This window comes from Octodon degus, unplaced genomic scaffold (assembly GCF_000260255.1).
Source record: "Octodon degus isolate 3935 unplaced genomic scaffold, OctDeg1.0 scaffold00079, whole genome shotgun sequence".
In the NCBI taxonomy this organism is placed as follows: Eukaryota; Metazoa; Chordata; class Mammalia; order Rodentia; family Octodontidae; genus Octodon; species Octodon degus.
The window spans coordinates 5841083-5860100 of NW_004524655.1; the positions used below are offsets into that span (position 1 = coordinate 5841083).

Below are 19018 nucleotides of genomic sequence, written 5' to 3' on the forward strand. Positions count from 1 at the left end.
CGGCCGGGCCGCACCGCTGCGGGCTCCGCGCGCGCGGGCCATGTCCGCCTTCTGCCTGGGCTTGGCCGGCCGCGCTTCAGCACCCGCAGAGCCGGACAGCGCCTGCTGCATGGAGCTGCCTGCTGCGGCCGGGGACGCAGCCCGAGGTCCTGCCGCCGCCGCCCTTGTCTCCTTCCCCGGGGGCCCGGGGGAGCTGGAACTGGCGTTAGAAGAGGAGCTGGCGCTGCTGGCGGCCGGGGAGCGGCCGTCCGATCCCGGGGAGCATCCTGAGGCCGAGCTCGGGCCTCCGGCCGAGGGCACCGGTCCGCAGTCTCCACCTGCCCACGACCCTGAGTTGCTGTCAGTGATCAGGCAGAAAGAGAAAGATCTGGTGCTGGCCGCCCGGCTGGGCAAGGCGCTGCTTGAGAGGAATCAGGACATGAGCAGGCAGTATGAGCAGATGCACAAGGAGCTGACCGACAAGCTGGAGGTGAGGACCTCCCAGGATGGGTGGAAAACTGAGCCATCTCAGGTACCCTTCGAGCCCGGGGTAGTTTTGGTAGCCATCCTCCGCCCACCTCATACTCCCTCAACCCATCCATGCTCACCCTCCTACATCGAGGAAAATCCTCAGGAATAGGAGAGAGAATTTCTAATTATCAGATTAGAGCATCTATTGAACCCACCAGAGTTTACCACCTTGCTCACAGCAAATAGGTCCATACAAAATAGGTCCATACACAGCTCCCAGTGCTATGGGGCCATTCTATATATGTACTGTACACTGCATCTAAAATAGAGCATACAGTATGACTAATTTATACAGCACTGAGACGTCTACACATAGAAATGAGAAAGTCGAGAAGCATTCAAAGTATGCTTCAGGTTTTCAGAGAAGTAGTTAATCTCTAATCAGGGTGTTAGCTTAAAGCTTTCCAGTTTGAGCATTAAGGCCTCTAGATGCCCTTGTCTTAACTTCCTGGCAGCTCAGAGTTGTGGGAAACAGGTGCCCCTAAAGCAGCTTTATATAGTCTTCAAATACTAAGGGATTAAGAAATGTGGTTCCATTGCTGAAATCAGGCGAGGCAGGGATCAACATGTAACCCCTGGTAGTGGATTTAATGTGGGCCTCAAAATTTATGTGTATTTAAATTTTTGTGTGTGTATTTGAAGTCTCAGGCCTGCAGTTGGATGACAGGTACAAACTATAAGAACCATATTTATTATAACTACTGTTATAAACACCTTTATTATTATTTTATTTTTTATTTTTTGATGGAAATTGAACTCAGGCCTGTACACTTACCAGACAAGCACTTAATATTTTCTGTCAGTTTCTTGCATCCAGGTCATTCAGAGCTATACTTGTTTTCTTTCCTCCTAGCTAAAAAAGAGCTAAGGACGGAATTGAATACAGTACAGAATGCTAAGGCTTCTAAAATTAGAGTGATTTGAAAAAGGAAGGAGAGGTCATTAATGAGCAGTGGAAACAAGCTTTTGCTTTTCTGGCTCTGCATTTACTATTACCCAGTGTGGTTACAGTTCTTTTCATTTTTACTTACAATAAAAATAGTTGCAGATTGAATAAGGTCTGAAATTGATCCTAGTTGAGTCCCATATCACTGAGCAGCCAGAGTTTGGATTAGTAAGATTTAAGTGTCTGTGATCTAGTGACATATCAAAAGAGAAAAAGGTAAAGAAGGAAACCAGTAAGTGCCCTATAGTTGAGTTGGCCTGTTAACTAGGTCTGCCAGCTGATGAGCTCCTGAGATATGTCTCTGAAAACTCGTTTGTGAGACCTGTGAGTACACTGCCAAAAGGCAACTAATGAATTGAATTGTTTAATTTGCACTTGAAGTAGAGGTTTAGAAATAAAAGGGTGTCTTTTCTTTCCTAAAGATTCAGTTACACAACTCTGTAAAGAAGTACTACTGCAGAGATTTATACTTGTGATTGGAAATTCCTTCAGTGGAGGACTTGATTAAAGAGACAGCTAACTTGAAAGGAACATCGTATCAGTTTGATTAGTGATAGATTTCATAGTAATCCTGAGCATGCAGTTACACATATCCTGATTTCCATAAGAGAGCCTTTATACATCTCTTCATCAAAGGAAAAGGACTTCAAAATTCTGCTGTACAAAAAAAGTTTTATTATAAAAGAATAAATTACCTTTGGTATTTTGTAGTTGACTCGATGGGTAACAATAAACAATCTTTCAGACTGTTAAGATCTTTACTGTTCTTCAGGTCAGCATATGAATGGTTGTATTAAAAATTATTTTTAAATTCTAAAAGTTGCCCTCACATATATTGTGGATGTATTTAATGCTACTGACCATTGCACTTTGAAATGGTCATGATAATAAATTGTAGGTTTTGTATATTTAGCTAAAACTTAGAAACAAATTTAAATTTTTTTTACCTGATATAATTTTTTAAAGCTTATTCTAATTGTAATTGTAAATATATTTGAAAATAGTAAAACCAGTCTATCTCTGTCTGTCTGTCTGTCTCTCCATCTCTCCCTTTCCCTTTCACTCTTCTCCCTCTCTCTCTCTCTTTCCCCTCTCCTCACTCCTCTCTCCTCTCTCTCCTTCCTCTCCAGTACTGGGATTGAATCCAGGGTCTTCACATTGAGCTGTATCCCCAGCCCATTTTTATTATGTGTGTGTGTTTTGTGGTAGGATCTCATTAAGTTGCCCAGGCTGCAGTCAAACTTGCCATCTTCCTGCCCATCAAAATGTTGAGATTACAGGCATGCATCATATGCCCAGGTTGTTTTTGTCTTTTTTGGTATGGAGGTTTACTATGTTGCCCAGGCAAGTGTCCAACTCTTGGGCTTAAACAGTTCTACCTCAGCCTCCCAAGTAGCTGGGATTGCACATGTACACTTATTTCTATGCTGATCTCTAAGAGCTTTTATTAGTGTACATTTAAAAATATCTTACAAAATATTGCCACTAATTGCTTTTTGTGTGTGTTGTGCTTTTGAGAATCTAACCTAGGGTTTTAAGCAGGCACTCTTCCACTGAGCTACTCCCACCTTAACCCCTATTAATTCTAGTGTCACCTATGAGACTGTAAGTCTGATTTAACACAGGTCTTGTATTTTCAATTAAATAAAATATTTGGGAGTAGAGAACCAGCATGTAAGGATTTATAATTTGCCAAAAGCTGTCGATATTGAAGTCAAACATTTTTTTCACAGGTTGATTTGAAAGGTACATATGAGTGGACTCAAGACAATGGTGGCTTTACTATTAAATTAGTTTTATTTTAGTCTCATCACAGCTTCAAAACTGATACCTTTCTGCTGTAAGGTGGCACATGCCTGTGATCCCAGGCTGAGGCAGGGAGATCACTGCTAATTTGAGACCACCTTAAGCTACATAGTGAGTTCAAGGCCTGGCTAAACTACATAGTGAGAGTCTGTCTCAAAAAAAAAAAAAAAGAAAAAGAAAAAAGTTGATTCTTTTCTAACAGGACAAACAAGGCATTTTCAAGATCTTTTCTACCTAGTCGTGAGTTAATATTGATTATCTTTCCAGTTTGGAATGCCAGACTCAAAGATTTTTTTTGTTGTTGTTCCTGGGAATTGAACCCAAGGCCTTTGGATTGAGCTATTTTTCTAGCGTTTCTTACTTTTTTTGCTTTTCAAATAGGATCTCACTGAGTTGCCCAGGCTGAGCTTGAACTTGTAATCTTATTGCCTCAGCCTTTCAGAGTGCTGGGATTATAGATATACACTACCATATCCAGCCAAAGCCAAGATTTTATTTTGTCATTTTAAGGCATAAATTTGATCCAACTATTTCTTCATTAAAGGCATACTGCTTAAAGTCTTCACTGGTTTGAAAGTTAACATAGGTGATTTTTAGCTTTACATCTTAACCTGTTAAAATGAAAACATGGGTTAAGTGGAAAACTGTGGCCACTTTTTCCAACCTTCAATTAGCTAGACTATATTATTCATTCATTTCATACATTTGAAGTTCTTAAGACTTTTAAAAATTTCTTTTGTATTTGTAATTAGCCCTTTGATTTAAAAACTTATATTCAGCCAACTTCTTAGTTTTTTCCTAGCCTATGAATTAAGATACTAACTTGCATTTATATACTTTCATTCTTTGGGGATTAAAAATTTATTTTTGTATAGGAGTCTCCCTTTTTTTTTTATGACTGAAAGTAGATTCTTACTGCAGATGTGATCTGTACCCTCAGTTGTATTTTTTAAAATGTATTTAGGGTCTGCAGGGTCTCACTACACAGATCTTGTAGTGATCCTTCCTGTTTTTCAGCCTCCCAAGCACTGTGATTACAAGCGTGCCACCACATCTCTGCACCCTGGGGGTGGAGCTGGAAGGCAGGCCGGGATTGAACCCCTGGCCCCTGTGTCTGCCTAAGCAGGTGCTTTAATCCACTGAGCTATCTGGCCAGCCCTTCAATTATATTTTTGTCTTCCTGTAGGCTAATTCTCAGGATTCTATTAGGAGTTACAGTACTAGGGATTGAACCCAGGGCTTTGTGCTCATGAGATCTACCATCAGGCTACAGCCCCAGTCCTTTATAAATTTTGAGACAAGGTCTTGCTAAACTGTTACATGCTGCCCTGGAATTTCTAATCCTTCTGCCTCAGCTTCCTGAGTAGTAGGATTATAGGCATGGTGCTACTATGCCCAGCTGTCTGTTATTATGTTTTGAGATGGATGAAAGGTGATGAAAATGAGTGTCTACCAGATGTAAAGGACCAAACCCAAGGATCCTGATTTACATTCAGTTTTGGTCCTCTTGGAAAATAGTACCTTTTTCTTTGTGTATTTCAAGAACCATGTGCTAGACTTAGGAAAATAGTTTCACTTTTTAAATCTTTTTCTCTGGAAAGGGCAAGGGGACATGAAAAGAATTCAGCTGTGTTATATACATGTACCAGTTCCCCATGAGGAAGGTAATCATTATGAACTGAAAAGATGTACTAATAAAATTTTAAAAAATAAAAGTAATCTTTTCCCAAAAATCAATTTTGGTAAAGACTTGAACAACTTTTGTGGGTTTGGATTTTTAAATACTTATTTTAAATGATTGGTTTTAAAGTTATAGAGAAATTGAAAAAATAGTACAAAGTGTTTTTTTATATCTACAGTAGTTCCTCGATATTTCGTGGTTTGACTTTTGCAGACTCACTGTTTTTGGAGGTTTTCAAAAAATACTAATCTAAATTATTTATCCTGCATTTTTTGTTATAGCATGGGATTTTGCAGTACCATACAGTGTGTGTGTGTATGTGTGTGTGTGTGTGTGTGTTGTTAAAATTGCATTCAGATTTATGAGTTTAGAAAATGATTAAGAACATTAGGAGTGTTTTTAAAAGTGTGGAAAAGGTTTATAAGAGTGTGGGAAAGGTTTATAAAGCCTTAAGATATATAGATACTAAAATAAATATAACATCACTACTTTGCTGATTTTCACTTATCTTACATGTCTGAAATGTAATCTCTGTGATAAGTGAGGAACCACTGTACATTGTTTTCTCTTAATGAGATCTTATATTAGTATGCTACATTTGCCAGAATTAATGGTGCATTATTACCAAGTAAAGTCCTTAAAGTATTCAAGTTTCCTTAACCTGTACCTATTACTTTTTTCTATCCAGGATACCATATTACATTTATTGTTTATATCTCCTTAGGTTTCTCTTTGTTGTGCCAGTTTATTAGACTTTTCTTGTTTTGATCACATTCATAATTTTGATATTCTTTTAAATATTGTATAACCTTGAAAAACAAAGGAGAGCATAACCAAACAGACCTCCACACTTCCTGACATTCTGCCTAGGATTTACTGGTTAAGTTACCACTTACATGAAAATATAGGTCTAAGAGAAAGCTTTCTTTTCTTAGACCAACAGCTAGATGTTGTACAAAAGACTAAATTCTGTCAGTTTATTAAAAGGTCAGTCTTGATTTTGTCAAAGGGTTAGGAAACCTGAAGTAGATGGTATGTCTCTTGTTAAAGAACTATCAGAGGGCAAGGGACATAACTCAGTGGCACAGTGCCTGCCTGGCAAATCCTAAGTTCTATTTGCAGTACAAAAAAAAAAAAAAAAAAAAAAAAACCAACACCACAGAAATATCAAGACAGATTAGACTGATCAGTACCACCTGTCTTCAGTCCTTCCCCTCAAGTGGATTGGATTGTTTTAGTTGCTTGGTTGGAGTGTTCACTAGCAGCTGTTTGCTGAATATTTTTAAGTCTCTCTGTTCTTTTAGAACACAAGCCTAATTTATCTGGCCTCTCAGTAACACTGATTACTGAGTTCTTGTTACTGCCTTCTGCTCAGTCTTTTCATTTGAAAAAATTCAATAAAACCAACTACCATGGTTTTATGATTGCAATTAGCATTTGTTTCCACAATGTTTCTTTATGAAGTTTCTGTAATGTTTGGAACATTCTCTGTTTTAGAAGTTTAGCACTGTTAAGGAAACTGAATAAAAAAATCTCGGATTAGTGTGAAGTCCTTTCCTAGTCATTTGTTTTTCCAACATACTCCACATTGAGATTATTTAATGTATAAATGTAAAGTTATATGACTTTCAACAAATATATTACAGTAACTACAGCCAAATGGGTGATCTCCATAAAGTGGTCAACTTGGAGTTTTCATTGAAAACTGCATTTGCCTATATGCTCAGCATTTTTATTTTTGGATTGCCATTTTTATCTTTTGCCATGTTCTTTTTTTTTTTTTTTTTAAATGCAGTTTTTTTTCCCCATAATTTTATTGAGAAACAAACAGCAATGAGACAGTTTCAAACCAAATCGGTAGGACAGTTTCAATAACGAGCACATTGCATACATTCTTTCTAGTGGTCAAATGCTGTACAAGATGAGTACATGATATCTGCCATGTTCTTTTGACTGCACTTAATAATGGCAGATTTTCTTTTTAGGGTTAAATTTGACTTTCAGAAATGTTCACCAGTCACTCAGAGCAAAGTGAGAAATGATGGGTAAAATGGGATAATGTTTTTTAGATATGCTTCAGATGTGAATAAATAGGACCAATTTTCTTGCATGACAATAATCTGACCATTGAGGCTTCCCAGAAGTATTTCAAAATATATTTTGATAGATGAGAATTGCAACAAAACAAGAGTGTAACTTCCTAAGAACAGATGACTAAGTTCTCTGGAGAAGGTTTAGGTGCTTGTGTTAGGTTGTACAGACAATCTTAGTGCATCAGAATTTTCCTATAAAATCATATCTCAGACTTCATTCAATAACTCAGCTACTTGTGTTGCCTCATTTGTAAGGAGAAATGATTAGCTAAAGGATCTTGGAGTCATCTTTGATTGTAAGAATATTAACCGATATATAATAAATGGTTCCAAAAGAAGTCTCCTTAATTAGCACTTTGGCTATGGGACTCATTTTTAGTTTAAATGTATAGCTTGCCAGTAGATTAGATGATTTGCTAAATTTGAAGTAAATTTATAAGGTAAAGCTTGTGTCCAGGAGATGACATGTAACATTAAATGTTTCCAATAAGAATATTTCTTCTGTGAAGCTAGTTCCTTTCAGCAAGAAAAGGAAGGAGGTAATATTTTTGTAGCTGAATTGGACAACTTGTCCTGTATGGGAGAATGTTTTTTTGTTTCAGTGGGGAATAAAAGGAGAGGGTAGAAAGGAAAAAAAAAACAAAAGTCCGTGGAATTTTTAAAACATTTTAGGGGCCAGAGAGATGGCTCAGTAGAAGATCTTCCCTGGCAAGCATAAGGGTCTGAGTTCAATCCCCGGTTCCGCAAAAAACAAACAACATTTTATTTATTTTATTTACTTGGTACAGGGTCTCGCTATGCAGCTTGGACTCGTAGTGATCCTCTTGTCCCGGCCACCCCACCACTGGGATTACAGGCATGTGCTACCACTCCCAATTTCATGGAATTTTTAATAGTTTTTAAATCCTTTTCACTTTTCACCCAGCACTTAGAACAAGAGAAACATGAGCTAAGAAGACGATTTGAGAACAGAGAAGGAGAGTGGGAAGGGCGAGTGTCCGAGCTTGAGAGTGATGTGAAACAGCTACAAGATGAATTGGAGAGGCAGCAGGTTCATCTTCGGGAGGCAGATCGAGAAAAAACACGGGCTGTCCAGGAACTGTCAGAACAGAACCAAAGGTTACTGGATCAACTGAGCAGGGTGAGTCACAAGTTAAGAATTTATGTAAAATATTAAGATTTGAAAAAAGCTTCTGTATAATGCCAGGGGTGTTGCTCAGTGGTCAGATTCTTGCCTTGCATGCATGTACAAGGCCCTGAGTTTGAGAGAGGGTCTCAGGCTGATCTTAAGCTTGCTGTGTACCCTAGTCCTACTGTCTCGGCCACCCAAGTGCTGGGATTACAGGCATGTGCCTTAATGCTTAATAATTTTTGTTACGATTTATAGCTCAAAAGCCTGTGCTTCCTTTATCTAGAGAAAGTCTGTCATCTGGTCAAATTCTGTTTATTTAGTTTAAATATCAACAATGTTGTCTCTAAACTGAAAAGCTTAAGGAATTATCTAGAGCAAATGATTTTCATTGATTATGCATCTGTAAACTATAAAAAGTATGTGCCTTTAAATTTTGTTTTACAACAAGTAAAAATTCTTTACTTCAACTTTTATAGAGCGGCATCATGAAAGAATTAAGTAACCAAGGTCAAGACTATAAGAAGGAGATCGGGGTTAAATGGGCAGAAATCTAAAAGAACACATCTTTTCAATAAATTGCGTAATGGTACTAATGCCTTGCTCTATAAAGCCACCTACTTTTGAAAATTAAGTCCTACATTTATTATTTTACCTTGATCTTTCTTGAGTGTTGAAAATAAAACTACTGACTCTTCAATTACCAGAGAGAAAAGAACTTCCCTTATCCCTAATCACTACTATTCTTAGATGAGCACTGCCTGGTCTGTCTGGTTAGTATTGGTACTTGGAGAATGACTTAGGTAGGGCAGCCATATGGCAAATTCCTGAATCTACAGTGTATGAGGTTACTTTACTTTTATGTATTGTAGTTGCTTACAGCTGGTATTCTGAGATAGGTGAAAACTTCATGCCTCATAAGAAAGTGTGAAGTAAATCCTATCAGTGGGGAAAGGAGAAGGAAAAATTTAAAACATAATGCTAATAACTTAGAAAATAGTGAGTTTCCAGACAATGCATGTGACAAGTGAGGATTCCAAAACTTGCTAAACATCTTGCCTATAGATTTCCCATCTAGAGAATCTGATCTGATGAGAAGAAAAAAAAACTTCAGTTCATGGGGTCAGTGTTTCTGAATCAGCTTTAAAACCTTTTTCAACAACTAGGAAGGGAATTTCTATCCTTTTAAAAATTTTAAGAGTTTTGAGTCCTTTATTTTTCATGAAAGATTAACCAGAGAGGTCTGGCCAGATTGACTTATTCAGAAACATTTAATGCAACTCTGATAAAGTTTCTCATGGAAATTTGTGAAATGAATACAACAAATCAGAACAATCAAAGGGAAGATTAAGATTTCTTGGGAACTAAATTCATGTTATACATGCAGGCTTAACCTTGCTTTTTAAGCTGGTGAGTAACAGGTGACCAAGATGGATGAAAAGAGAAAACAAATACTAACATAATAGGTTAAAAAAAAAAAAAAAGTGCTCACTTTGGCAGCACATATACTAAAATTGGAATGAAACAGAGAAAATTAGCATGGCCTCTGCATGAGCATGACATACAGAAAAAAAAACCCAAAGCTGGGAATTGATTCTTTGTCATTAACTGGATGACCTTGTTCATGCCTTGGTTTCCTTTAAAATGGGTGTAAGAATTTGAAATGAATGCAAGCACTTTTGAAATGCAAGCACTCTCAATGAAAAATGAGACAATGCATTTAAGATGAGCAGCAACTAAAGGTAAGGATTGTTTTAATGTTATGTTTACTAAAACAATAGTTTTATAGTTGTTTCATTTACCTAGTTTCACTATAGACAATCTTGATAAGGTACTTCCAAGAGAATATAAGAAGATAACAAGAATCTAGATCTAGTGAAAATGTTATCTTCTCTGGGCTTGAATATAGGCCCTGGATGGTTTTGTGGCTTTTTTTCCCTTTTTCATTTTAGGCAGGCCATGTCCCTAGGGTTTCCTTTTGTTTTTTCTTTTTCTTTCTTTCTTTTTTTTTTTTTTTTTTTTTTAATGTGGAACTGGGGATTGAACTCATGCCCTTGCCTTTGCCAAGGAAGCGCTTACTCTACTGAGCCATCTCCCCGGCCCCTCCCTGGGGTTTTCATCAGCAAGTTTAGTTTGCATTTTATTACTGGGTATTCAGGGCTAGTGGAGTTAAGTGTTTTGAAATGAATTAAGATTCTTCTAGGACCTAGGACAAACGAGCAACCACCAGAGATACTAGAAGTCCATGCTTTTTTTTATATATATAATGTATTTGATACAGGGTTTACAGGGTCTCACTACATAAATCGGACTCGTATCGATCCTCCTGTTTCCAGCCTCCCAAGCACTGGGATTACAGGTATGCGCCACCATGCCCAGTCTCAATCACTGCCTCAGCGTGCCCCTCAGAGGCAGAGCCAGCACACCAGGGATCAAACCCTGGCCGCTGCCCTCTGGCTAAGCAGGCACATTAGTCCGCTGAGCTATCTGGCCAGCCGCTGAGAAGTCCATGGTTTTTATACAGTTTATATAATGTTTTTATAAGCATGAAGTATATTTCTGTGATTATATTTTTCTAAAACTATTTTTACATTTACTTCCTTTGGCTTCCATGTCCTCCAAGAATACAGTTTTAGTGACATAATTAACATACTATAAAATTTACCTTCTAATGTATATAATTCAGTGATATTTATTGCATTTTTATGATCGGATAGTCATTACCACTATCTAACTAGAGAATACTTCACCTTCCCCCCCCCAAATAAGCCCTGTACCCATTAGCAGTCTGTTTTCATTCCTTATAACCCCAGACCCCATGCCCTGTAATTCCTGGCAACCACTAATCTACCTTCTGTCTCTATACATGTGCTTATTCTGGATATTTCATATAAGCAACATCATATCATTTGTGGCCTTTATGCAGGGTTTCTTTCACTTAGCATTACATTTGCAAGGTTCATCTGTGGATCAGTACTTCATTACATTTTATGACTGAACAATATTCATTAAAAAAAAACTTTGTTTATCTATTGACTAACTGATGGACATATGGGTACTTTCCACTTTTTGGCTATGTAAATAAAATTGTCATGAACATTCTGGTACACCATTTTGGCCGTGGTTCTTTTAGCTCTCAAGTAAAATACTATATATATATAGTTTTGAGTCCTCATAATGAAGAAATAGGTATTGTTCTTATTTTACATTAGGAAAACTTTAGAAACAGAAAGATATATGACTTAAGTATCTTAGAGTTGAAGACTGATTGGATTTTGTGTGCCTCGGTTTTAGAATTCAAAGGCAGCAGTTAAAATCATAGGCTTTTCTAGACACAGTGCATGCTTGTAACAAGCACTAAGGAGGCTGAGGCAGGATGATCTCCACACATTTGAGGCTAGCCTATGCTGCATAATGAATTCAGGACAAGCCTGAACTATAGTAAGATCCTGAGTCAAACAAACCAAAAACCACAGGCTTTGATCAAATGTCAGGTCTGCTCTTTACTAGAAGGGTGAAGGTGAGAAAGTTATTTTACCTTTACTTTCTCCTTTTTTTTTTTTTTTTTTTGGCGGTACCAGGGATTGAACTCAGGACCTTGCACTTGCAGGCACTTACGGCACTGAGCTATATCCCCAGCCTACTTTCTCCATCATAATGAAAGTAACAATTTATTGGCCGCTGATAGTAGTATGAAGATTATATAAATAATGAATGTAAAGCTCATACCATAGTGTCTTATATGTAATATGTGTTTATTAATGGTAGCCATTATAACTAATGTGTCTTCAAGATGTAAGATGGGATTTCTGTATTAAGCATCATTAGTTACTTTTCTCTTGTTATTGAGACAAAATATCTGATGCCTAAAATTAAGGAACAAAATGTTTATTTAGTTCACAGTTTGTGGAGGTGTCAGTTGACAATCAGCTGACTCCAAGGCAGGGTGGCATGGCACAGGGGCACCTCTGTAAGGCACAGCAGAGTAACAAGATCAAAAGAGGGGGACAAGCTTCTTTTCCTCCATAATATTGTATGCAGGCCATCCACCCATACCATTTCCATGCCCTCCTCTTGCACAAACTTAGGAAGTTTACAAAGTAAGGATCCTGGCTCCTTGCTGAGTTGTTTAACTTTTAAACTTCTCAACTTGATAGTTGTATATCAACCATTACAATCATCTTTCTGTTTTGGAACAAAATACTTGCAATATATGATTTAAAAGAGAAAAGGTTTATGTTGTTGTGTCACGGTTCTAGAGCTTTTAGTGCATGGTTAGCTACCTCTAAGGCAGAAACATGGTTGAGGAAATCTGCTCACTTCATGGCAACCAACAAAAAGAGACAAAGAAGGCAAAACCAAAGAGACAGGAGGGGGCAGAGGCCTTTCAAAGGCATATTTCAAAATAAAAAAAAAAAAAAAAGGCATATTTCTAGCAACCTAATTTCTGCAATTGGGCCCTACCTCAACTATGAACTCATTGATAGATTGATCCATTGAGGAGGTTATTTGATGAAGTTACTGCCCATCTACTTGAATTTTGGGGGAACACTTCATTTTTTTTTAGTATTTTTTCCATTTTATTTTTATTTATTTTTTCCATAATTTTATTGAGAAACAAATAGCAATGAGACACTTTCAAACCAAATTGGTAAGATAGATTCAATAATTAACACATTGCATACATTCTTCATAGTGGTTAATTGCTGTGAAAGATGCAGACATGATATCCTATTTACAAACACTATTAGAACAAATCTCTCTATTCATTAAGAGAATGTAACTATATATCTATCCTAACCACTTTGAATACACAGATACAAAATGGACATTCATCTGTATCTCCTTTTTTGGTTAAGTTCCGTTATTTGAATATTATAGGTGTGTAAACTCAGCAAAATATTCTAAAAGAGTTCAGAGGTCCATAATAGTATTGGATCTTCTGCTTCACTGACAATGTCAGAAATTGTTGACCTGAGTCCCCTGGAGCTCAACATAACACCATGGCTTTACTTCTTATACTTCGTTTTTATACTTTTCTGCTGGATGGTTAAGACCAAGGTAAAGAAGGACCTTTGCAACAAGAGTTGGAGCTTTTGGGTCTGATGAGGTCAGTGAAATCCCCTCAGGATTTATCCTGAGATCCTGTAACTCAGATTGTAGAACCTTTGTCAGTGTCAGCCATGTGGATGAGTCACGGCCATTGCTTGGCCAATGTGCTCTCTGTGAAAGCCTGAGAGAATGTTTTCTCTCCATGTGACTCTCCTTAGGCACCCTCTACATCATCGATCACTTTCCTCTTTGGCCCCATAATTTCCTTGATCAGAAAATTTGGGACACTACCGAGTTACGTGATGTTACAGTACAAGTTCTCATATGTCCTGAGTTTTAATTGACCTTGGAAGGCTAGGGCCAAAATGTTGGCTTTCCTTGCGGCCCTCCTTTTTCTCTAATTTTGATCTGCAAACTTAGGTTGTTAACCTTCCAGAAGAGAAGTTTATTGTTATTACCATACAATCTAGGCTGTTAAGCTTAACCTCACTATCTGTCTGAATATCAAACATGTTAGGCATATACCATGGAACAGGTATTTTTCATCAAGTATTGATATGTTGAACTTGAAGTCCCTACAGAATATGATGAAAAAACATTTAAAAATTAGAATATATTTTAAAAAGTAGGCATAAAGAATTATATAATTCTTATGTTTACACATAAGTCCAAAAACACTTCATATTAATACCATAGCATGGTCAAACATTGATTCTCTTAGCAACAGGAAAACCTTTAGTATAAATTTTCAAATTTATGCAAAAAAAATTAATGTGAGTTTTGCATCTTAATTTGTAACTGAAGTCGGGCATGGTGGCACACGTCTCTACTCCCAGGATTCTTGGAGGTGATGTAGGAGGATTGAAAATTAAACCCTACCCTGGGAAGCTGGGTGTGGTGGTGCATGCCTGTAATCACAGCACTCAGGAGGCTGAGGCAGGAGGATCGTTGCAAGGTCAAGACCATCTGGGCTATAAAGTGAGCTCAAGACCAGCCTGAACTGCATAGTAAGACCTTGTCTCAAAAAGACAAAAAAAAAAAAAAAAAAAAAAAATCCTAACATGGGCATTTTAGTGACATGGTGAGGCCCTGTCTCTTCAAAGAGTTTGGGATGTAGCTCAGTATGAAGAAATGGGTTCAATTCCCAGTGCTGCCGTGTGTGTGTGTGTGTGTGTGTGTGTGTGTGTTCATAAGTGATTTAACATATTGGTGCATAAGATGTTTTGCTTAGTAGTTAAATCTATATTCAAAAATGTTTGTTTAAAGTTGACCTTCCTAGGAGTTGACTTTGGTTTAGTCTGTGATACCTGTTCCCTACATATGCCTTCAGATTATCAGTTTATTTGCTTATTTAGACAGAATGCCCTCTGAGTTATTTTCAAGTTGCTAAGATTCTGTATCGTGTTTTCAAAATCAGGCTGACATATTTGGGGAAAGTGTAATTTACTTTCTAAATTAGAAAGAGCACAGTGACATTGACAGTGGTGTTTCATAAAATTTGTCAAATATTTATTTTACCTGTATCAAGGACAGAAAGCACAGTGGGAATTGTTTTCAGGGAGAGAAGAGAGACATGAGACATGCTTGTTGCCTGGGATGAGCATCTGTGTAAAAGTTGAATGGTGATTTTTGTGGGAATCCTTTTAATATACCATGTATCAGTTTCCAGATGATTTCCTCCCAAATAGTAACAGTAAATAAATTTATTATTAGCATTATAAAGTCATAAAGAGGACTGAGAGATCGCTCAGTGGTCTAAACACCTGCCCGGCAAGCACAAGGACCCGGGTTTGATCTCTGGGGCCACATGCTGTGCTGGCCCTGGAACCGTGGGCATGCCATGCACACCTGTAATCCTAATGCTGGGGAGGCTGAGACAGGAAGATCACTGCAAGTCAAAGCTCACAAGACCCTATTTATTTTTTAAATTATTTTTTAAATTTTTTTTAAGTCATAAATAGGCTGGCCTGGTAGCTCAGAGGACTAAAGCACCTGCTTAGGCAGAGCACAGTGTCCGGGGTTTGATCCCTGGCATGCCATGCCAGCCCCGCCCCCAGGGCACACTGAGAGGGCACTTGAGACTAGGTGTACAATCCCAGCATTTGGGAGGCTGAAAACAGGAGAATCACTACAAGGCCGATCTATGTAGTAAGACCCTGTAGAACCTGTCCTCAATACAGGAAAAACAAATATAAATAAGAGTTGTAAAGAGATTATTCACTGATTTTACTTTCTGTGCTTATGTAACACTTTTGCAGTACCGTGGAAAATTTGTAGAGCCAATATGATTTGAATGATGTAGAAACAGTCTTGTTCATAATATCAGTAATAGGCTTTTTATTTAGTCTGTGCAATCTTCAGAAGTAGCTGGAGTAAAGTATTATTTTCAGAATGAATCTCAACAGTGTTAGGAACTTTAAAAGTAGACTGGGCGTGGTGGCATACACCTCTAATCCCAGTGTTTGTGAGGCTGAAAACAGGAGGATCAAATATGAGAAACTACTTTGGCAGTAAGAATATACAATGTACTAAGCATTTTTACTCTCCTAAAATCTTGTTTTGAGATTTTGTACCATTGTTTTTATTTTTTTTTCTTTAAAAACAACTGATGTAAAAAAATAAAATAATAAAACAGGAGGATCATTATGAGTCCATCTGTGTAGTAAGGCCCTATAGACCCTGTACTAAATACATAAAAAGAAGAAACTTTAAAAATAGATAAAAGAAGATATTTTCAGTTTTTACTAATAAAAGTTCACACAGTCAAAACATTAGGGGCAGATTTCAGCACCTGTTGACCAAAGGTTAGGAAAAAATTGATTTCTGTTAGTTCATTAGATTTAAAATTGCTTAGGGACTTCTGGGGTTTTCCTTTCCCAAAATGCATAGCTCTAGAATTTGTAGAAACTGATTAGAAAATTTTCTTACACTTTCTCCCCCTGTACCTTTACATATAATAACAGTTATACCTAGCTTGCCCGCCCACCCTCCTGCTCACTTGCTCGCTCGTGCTCTCGCGCTCTCTCTCACGTGCGTGCGCTCGCTCTCTCTCTCTCTCTCTCTCTCTCATTCTGTCAACCACAGAACGATGTGCTTGGTTCAATCCTTTTTTTTTTTTTTAAACTGGGCCAGGGTTTTAGTTCCCTTTGGAACTGAATGTATACAATTGCAGTGACTTTTTGGATGGGATTCTGATGTAATTTTCACTTTGTCCAAAAATCTTATTTCAAGTATATAGAAACTGCAGAGAATAACATAAATTTAGCTTTAAAAATCTTAATATTTCATCCTACGTTAGTCAGTTATTTTTTATTTGGGTTGGATTAGGTTGGACTAGGTTTGGTTTGGATCAGATTGAATTGGTTTGGTTCCGTTCGTTTTGGAAACAGTGTTTTGCTATGTAGTTCAGACTGCCCTTGAACTTACTACGTAACCTAGGTTGACCTGAAGTTCTCAGTAATTCTCCTGCCTCCGCCTCCCAAGTGCTGGTATTACAGGTGTTCGCCACAATGCCTGGCCAACTCAGGGGGTTTTTTAGGGGATAAAATATCGTTTATACAATTGAAGCTCCCACCTCTATTCATATTCTAGAGTTAGCTTCCTTCTCATTGTTCATATATACTTATATTACATGTATAAGTGTATCTGTGTATATGTATCTGTGTACATATAGCTCATTATATAATCACCTATAATCCATTAACATCATACAATAATATATTTTTCCGTGCTTCAGACATTTAATAAAGGGCATCATAAAATATGTATGATTCTGCAACTCATTCTTTTGGCTTAGTATTACTCTTCTTTGTTTTACTCATGTTGATAAATGTAGATTCAGTTCAAGGACATTAATGATTGTCTGGTATTCTCTTGTTTAAATGCAGTACAGTATATATGTGTGTGTTTTGTCTTGTTTTCCCAATATACAAGGTTTTTGAAATATATCCTTACTCTCTTTTTAAATTGTTCTACCTTGAGATAGGTTTTCACTTAGTTGCCAAACTGGGCTCAAATATATACTCCAGAGTGCTGGGATTACAGATGTGTGTCACTGTACCTGGCTCATATATTCCTTTGTTAGAAAATATTTAGCTTAGGGCCGGCCAGATAGCTCAGCAGATTAAAACACCTGTTTAGGCAGATGCAGGGTTCAGGGATTCTATCCCTAGCCTGCCATGCCAGCCCCGCCCCAGGGCACACTGAGATGGCAATTGAGACTGGGCGAGGTGGTACACAGTGCTAAGTGTAATCCCAGAATTTAGGAGGCTGAAAAACAGGAAGGATGACTACGAATCTGATCTGTGTAATGAGACCCTGTAGACCTTATACTAAATACATAAAAAATTTTAGCTGGTATCTAGTTTTCACTATTACTGTACCAAGTTTCCTATAATGAATATTCTTGTACCTTTTCTTCTTATGCACATATGTTGTATGTTATGGGTCGATGCCGAAAGAAATGACGAGAAGACCTGATGAATGTAGCTTTAGAAGTCTCACTGAGATTAGTCTCTCCAAGTGAACCCAGAGCCTCAGAAGCATCTCACATTTATTGAGGGGTAAAGGCAGACTAAGGAATGTGTATAATTACTTAAGTGAATATAAACTATTATCTCTGTTGACTTTTACCATTTGTCTAACACTAGGCTCACACAAATGCCAGCTGATAACATCCCAAACAAGGGATCAAAGGACAGGGCTCCTGCAGGAGAAGCTGTTATCTGCTGTCTTGGGTCCCAGTTTGTCGGGAATTTGTAAACAGACAGCAACCCTCCTCGGGCTCAATCTAGTGTTTTTTGTTCTCTTGGGACAATCAGGCTTTTGTCTCAGATCTGTATTTCTACACACATATATAAAAATTACTCTGGGGATAAACACAGAAAACAAATAACTAAGTCCAAAAGTAAACATATCTTCAGATTGATGAGCTAGTGCTAGATTATTTGCCCAAGTGTTTGTATAGATTTACATTTTTAACCAGCAGTGTGTATGAGAGGCAGTTTTAATTAATTTTATTTATTGGATACACATTCTCACTACTATGTAGTTCAGACTAGTATTGATCTTCCTATCTCAACTTCTCCAACTCTGGGATTACAGGCATGCACAACCATGCCCGCTTTCAGAGCTGGCATGGCTCTGTGCTAGGGGTTCTGGGGCACAGCATGCAGTACTGGTGATCAAACCCAGGTCCTTGCGTTTGCCAGGCAGGTGCTTTGTGGTGGTTGATACAGTATGTCAATTTGAGGCATGGGAAGGTATGGGAAGATTGGCTGAATGGGAGATTCTACACCCTGAGGTGTGGGAGCCCCTCCTTAGGGCATGGAGGACCTGCCCTAGAGTGGCTCAGCTCTTAAAAGGTATATAAAGGGCTTGAGGAAGGACTGTGCACTACTTCCTTGAGAAGCTTGATCTTCATAGCCACCACCACTTCCTTGGAAGAGCTCTGGTCTTCACAGTCAGCATGGAAGGAAAGGAGAGAGGCTTGATAGATATTGCAGCTGCTGCTCCTTCCTCCACTCTTCACTGCTTTCCACTGCCATGAACTGCTGCCTTATGCCTTGTGCTACTCCGCTGTGGAGCCAGCCAAGTATGGACTGAAACCTCCACTAACTGTGAGTTAAATAAACCTTTTCTTCCTTAATTTTGGATGTTGGATATTTTGTTCCAGCAATGAATAAAAAGTAACTGAGATAGAGTTTGGTACTGGAGAAGTGGAGTTGTTGCTGTGACTACCTGGCCATGTTGTTCAAGAGATTTTGGAAATGGCTTATAGGAAGAGATAGGAAAGGTTTGGA

The 19018-nt window shown here is 38.0% G+C and overlaps 1 protein-coding gene and 1 pseudogene across 2 annotated transcripts in view; both read left to right on the plus strand.

Annotated features, from left to right (window-relative positions):
• Window positions 1-6: 6 nt before the first annotated feature.
• The window catches only part of Bicdl1 (BICD family like cargo adaptor 1), a 138938-nt gene continuing 119926 nt past the window's right edge, over window positions 7-19018 (plus strand). The window contains exons 1-2 of one of the 2 annotated variants that reach the window (XM_023720921.1): window positions 7-469; window positions 7962-8177. In XM_023720921.1, the coding sequence (XP_023576689.1) occupies window positions 41-469; window positions 7962-8177 (645 nt within the window). In that variant the 5' untranslated portion in view covers window positions 7-40. The remainder of the gene's footprint in view (window positions 470-7961; window positions 8178-19018) is intronic. The other variant, XM_023720920.1, reaches the window with a different exon arrangement.
• Window positions 9650-9764, plus strand: LOC111818109 (annotated as a pseudogene).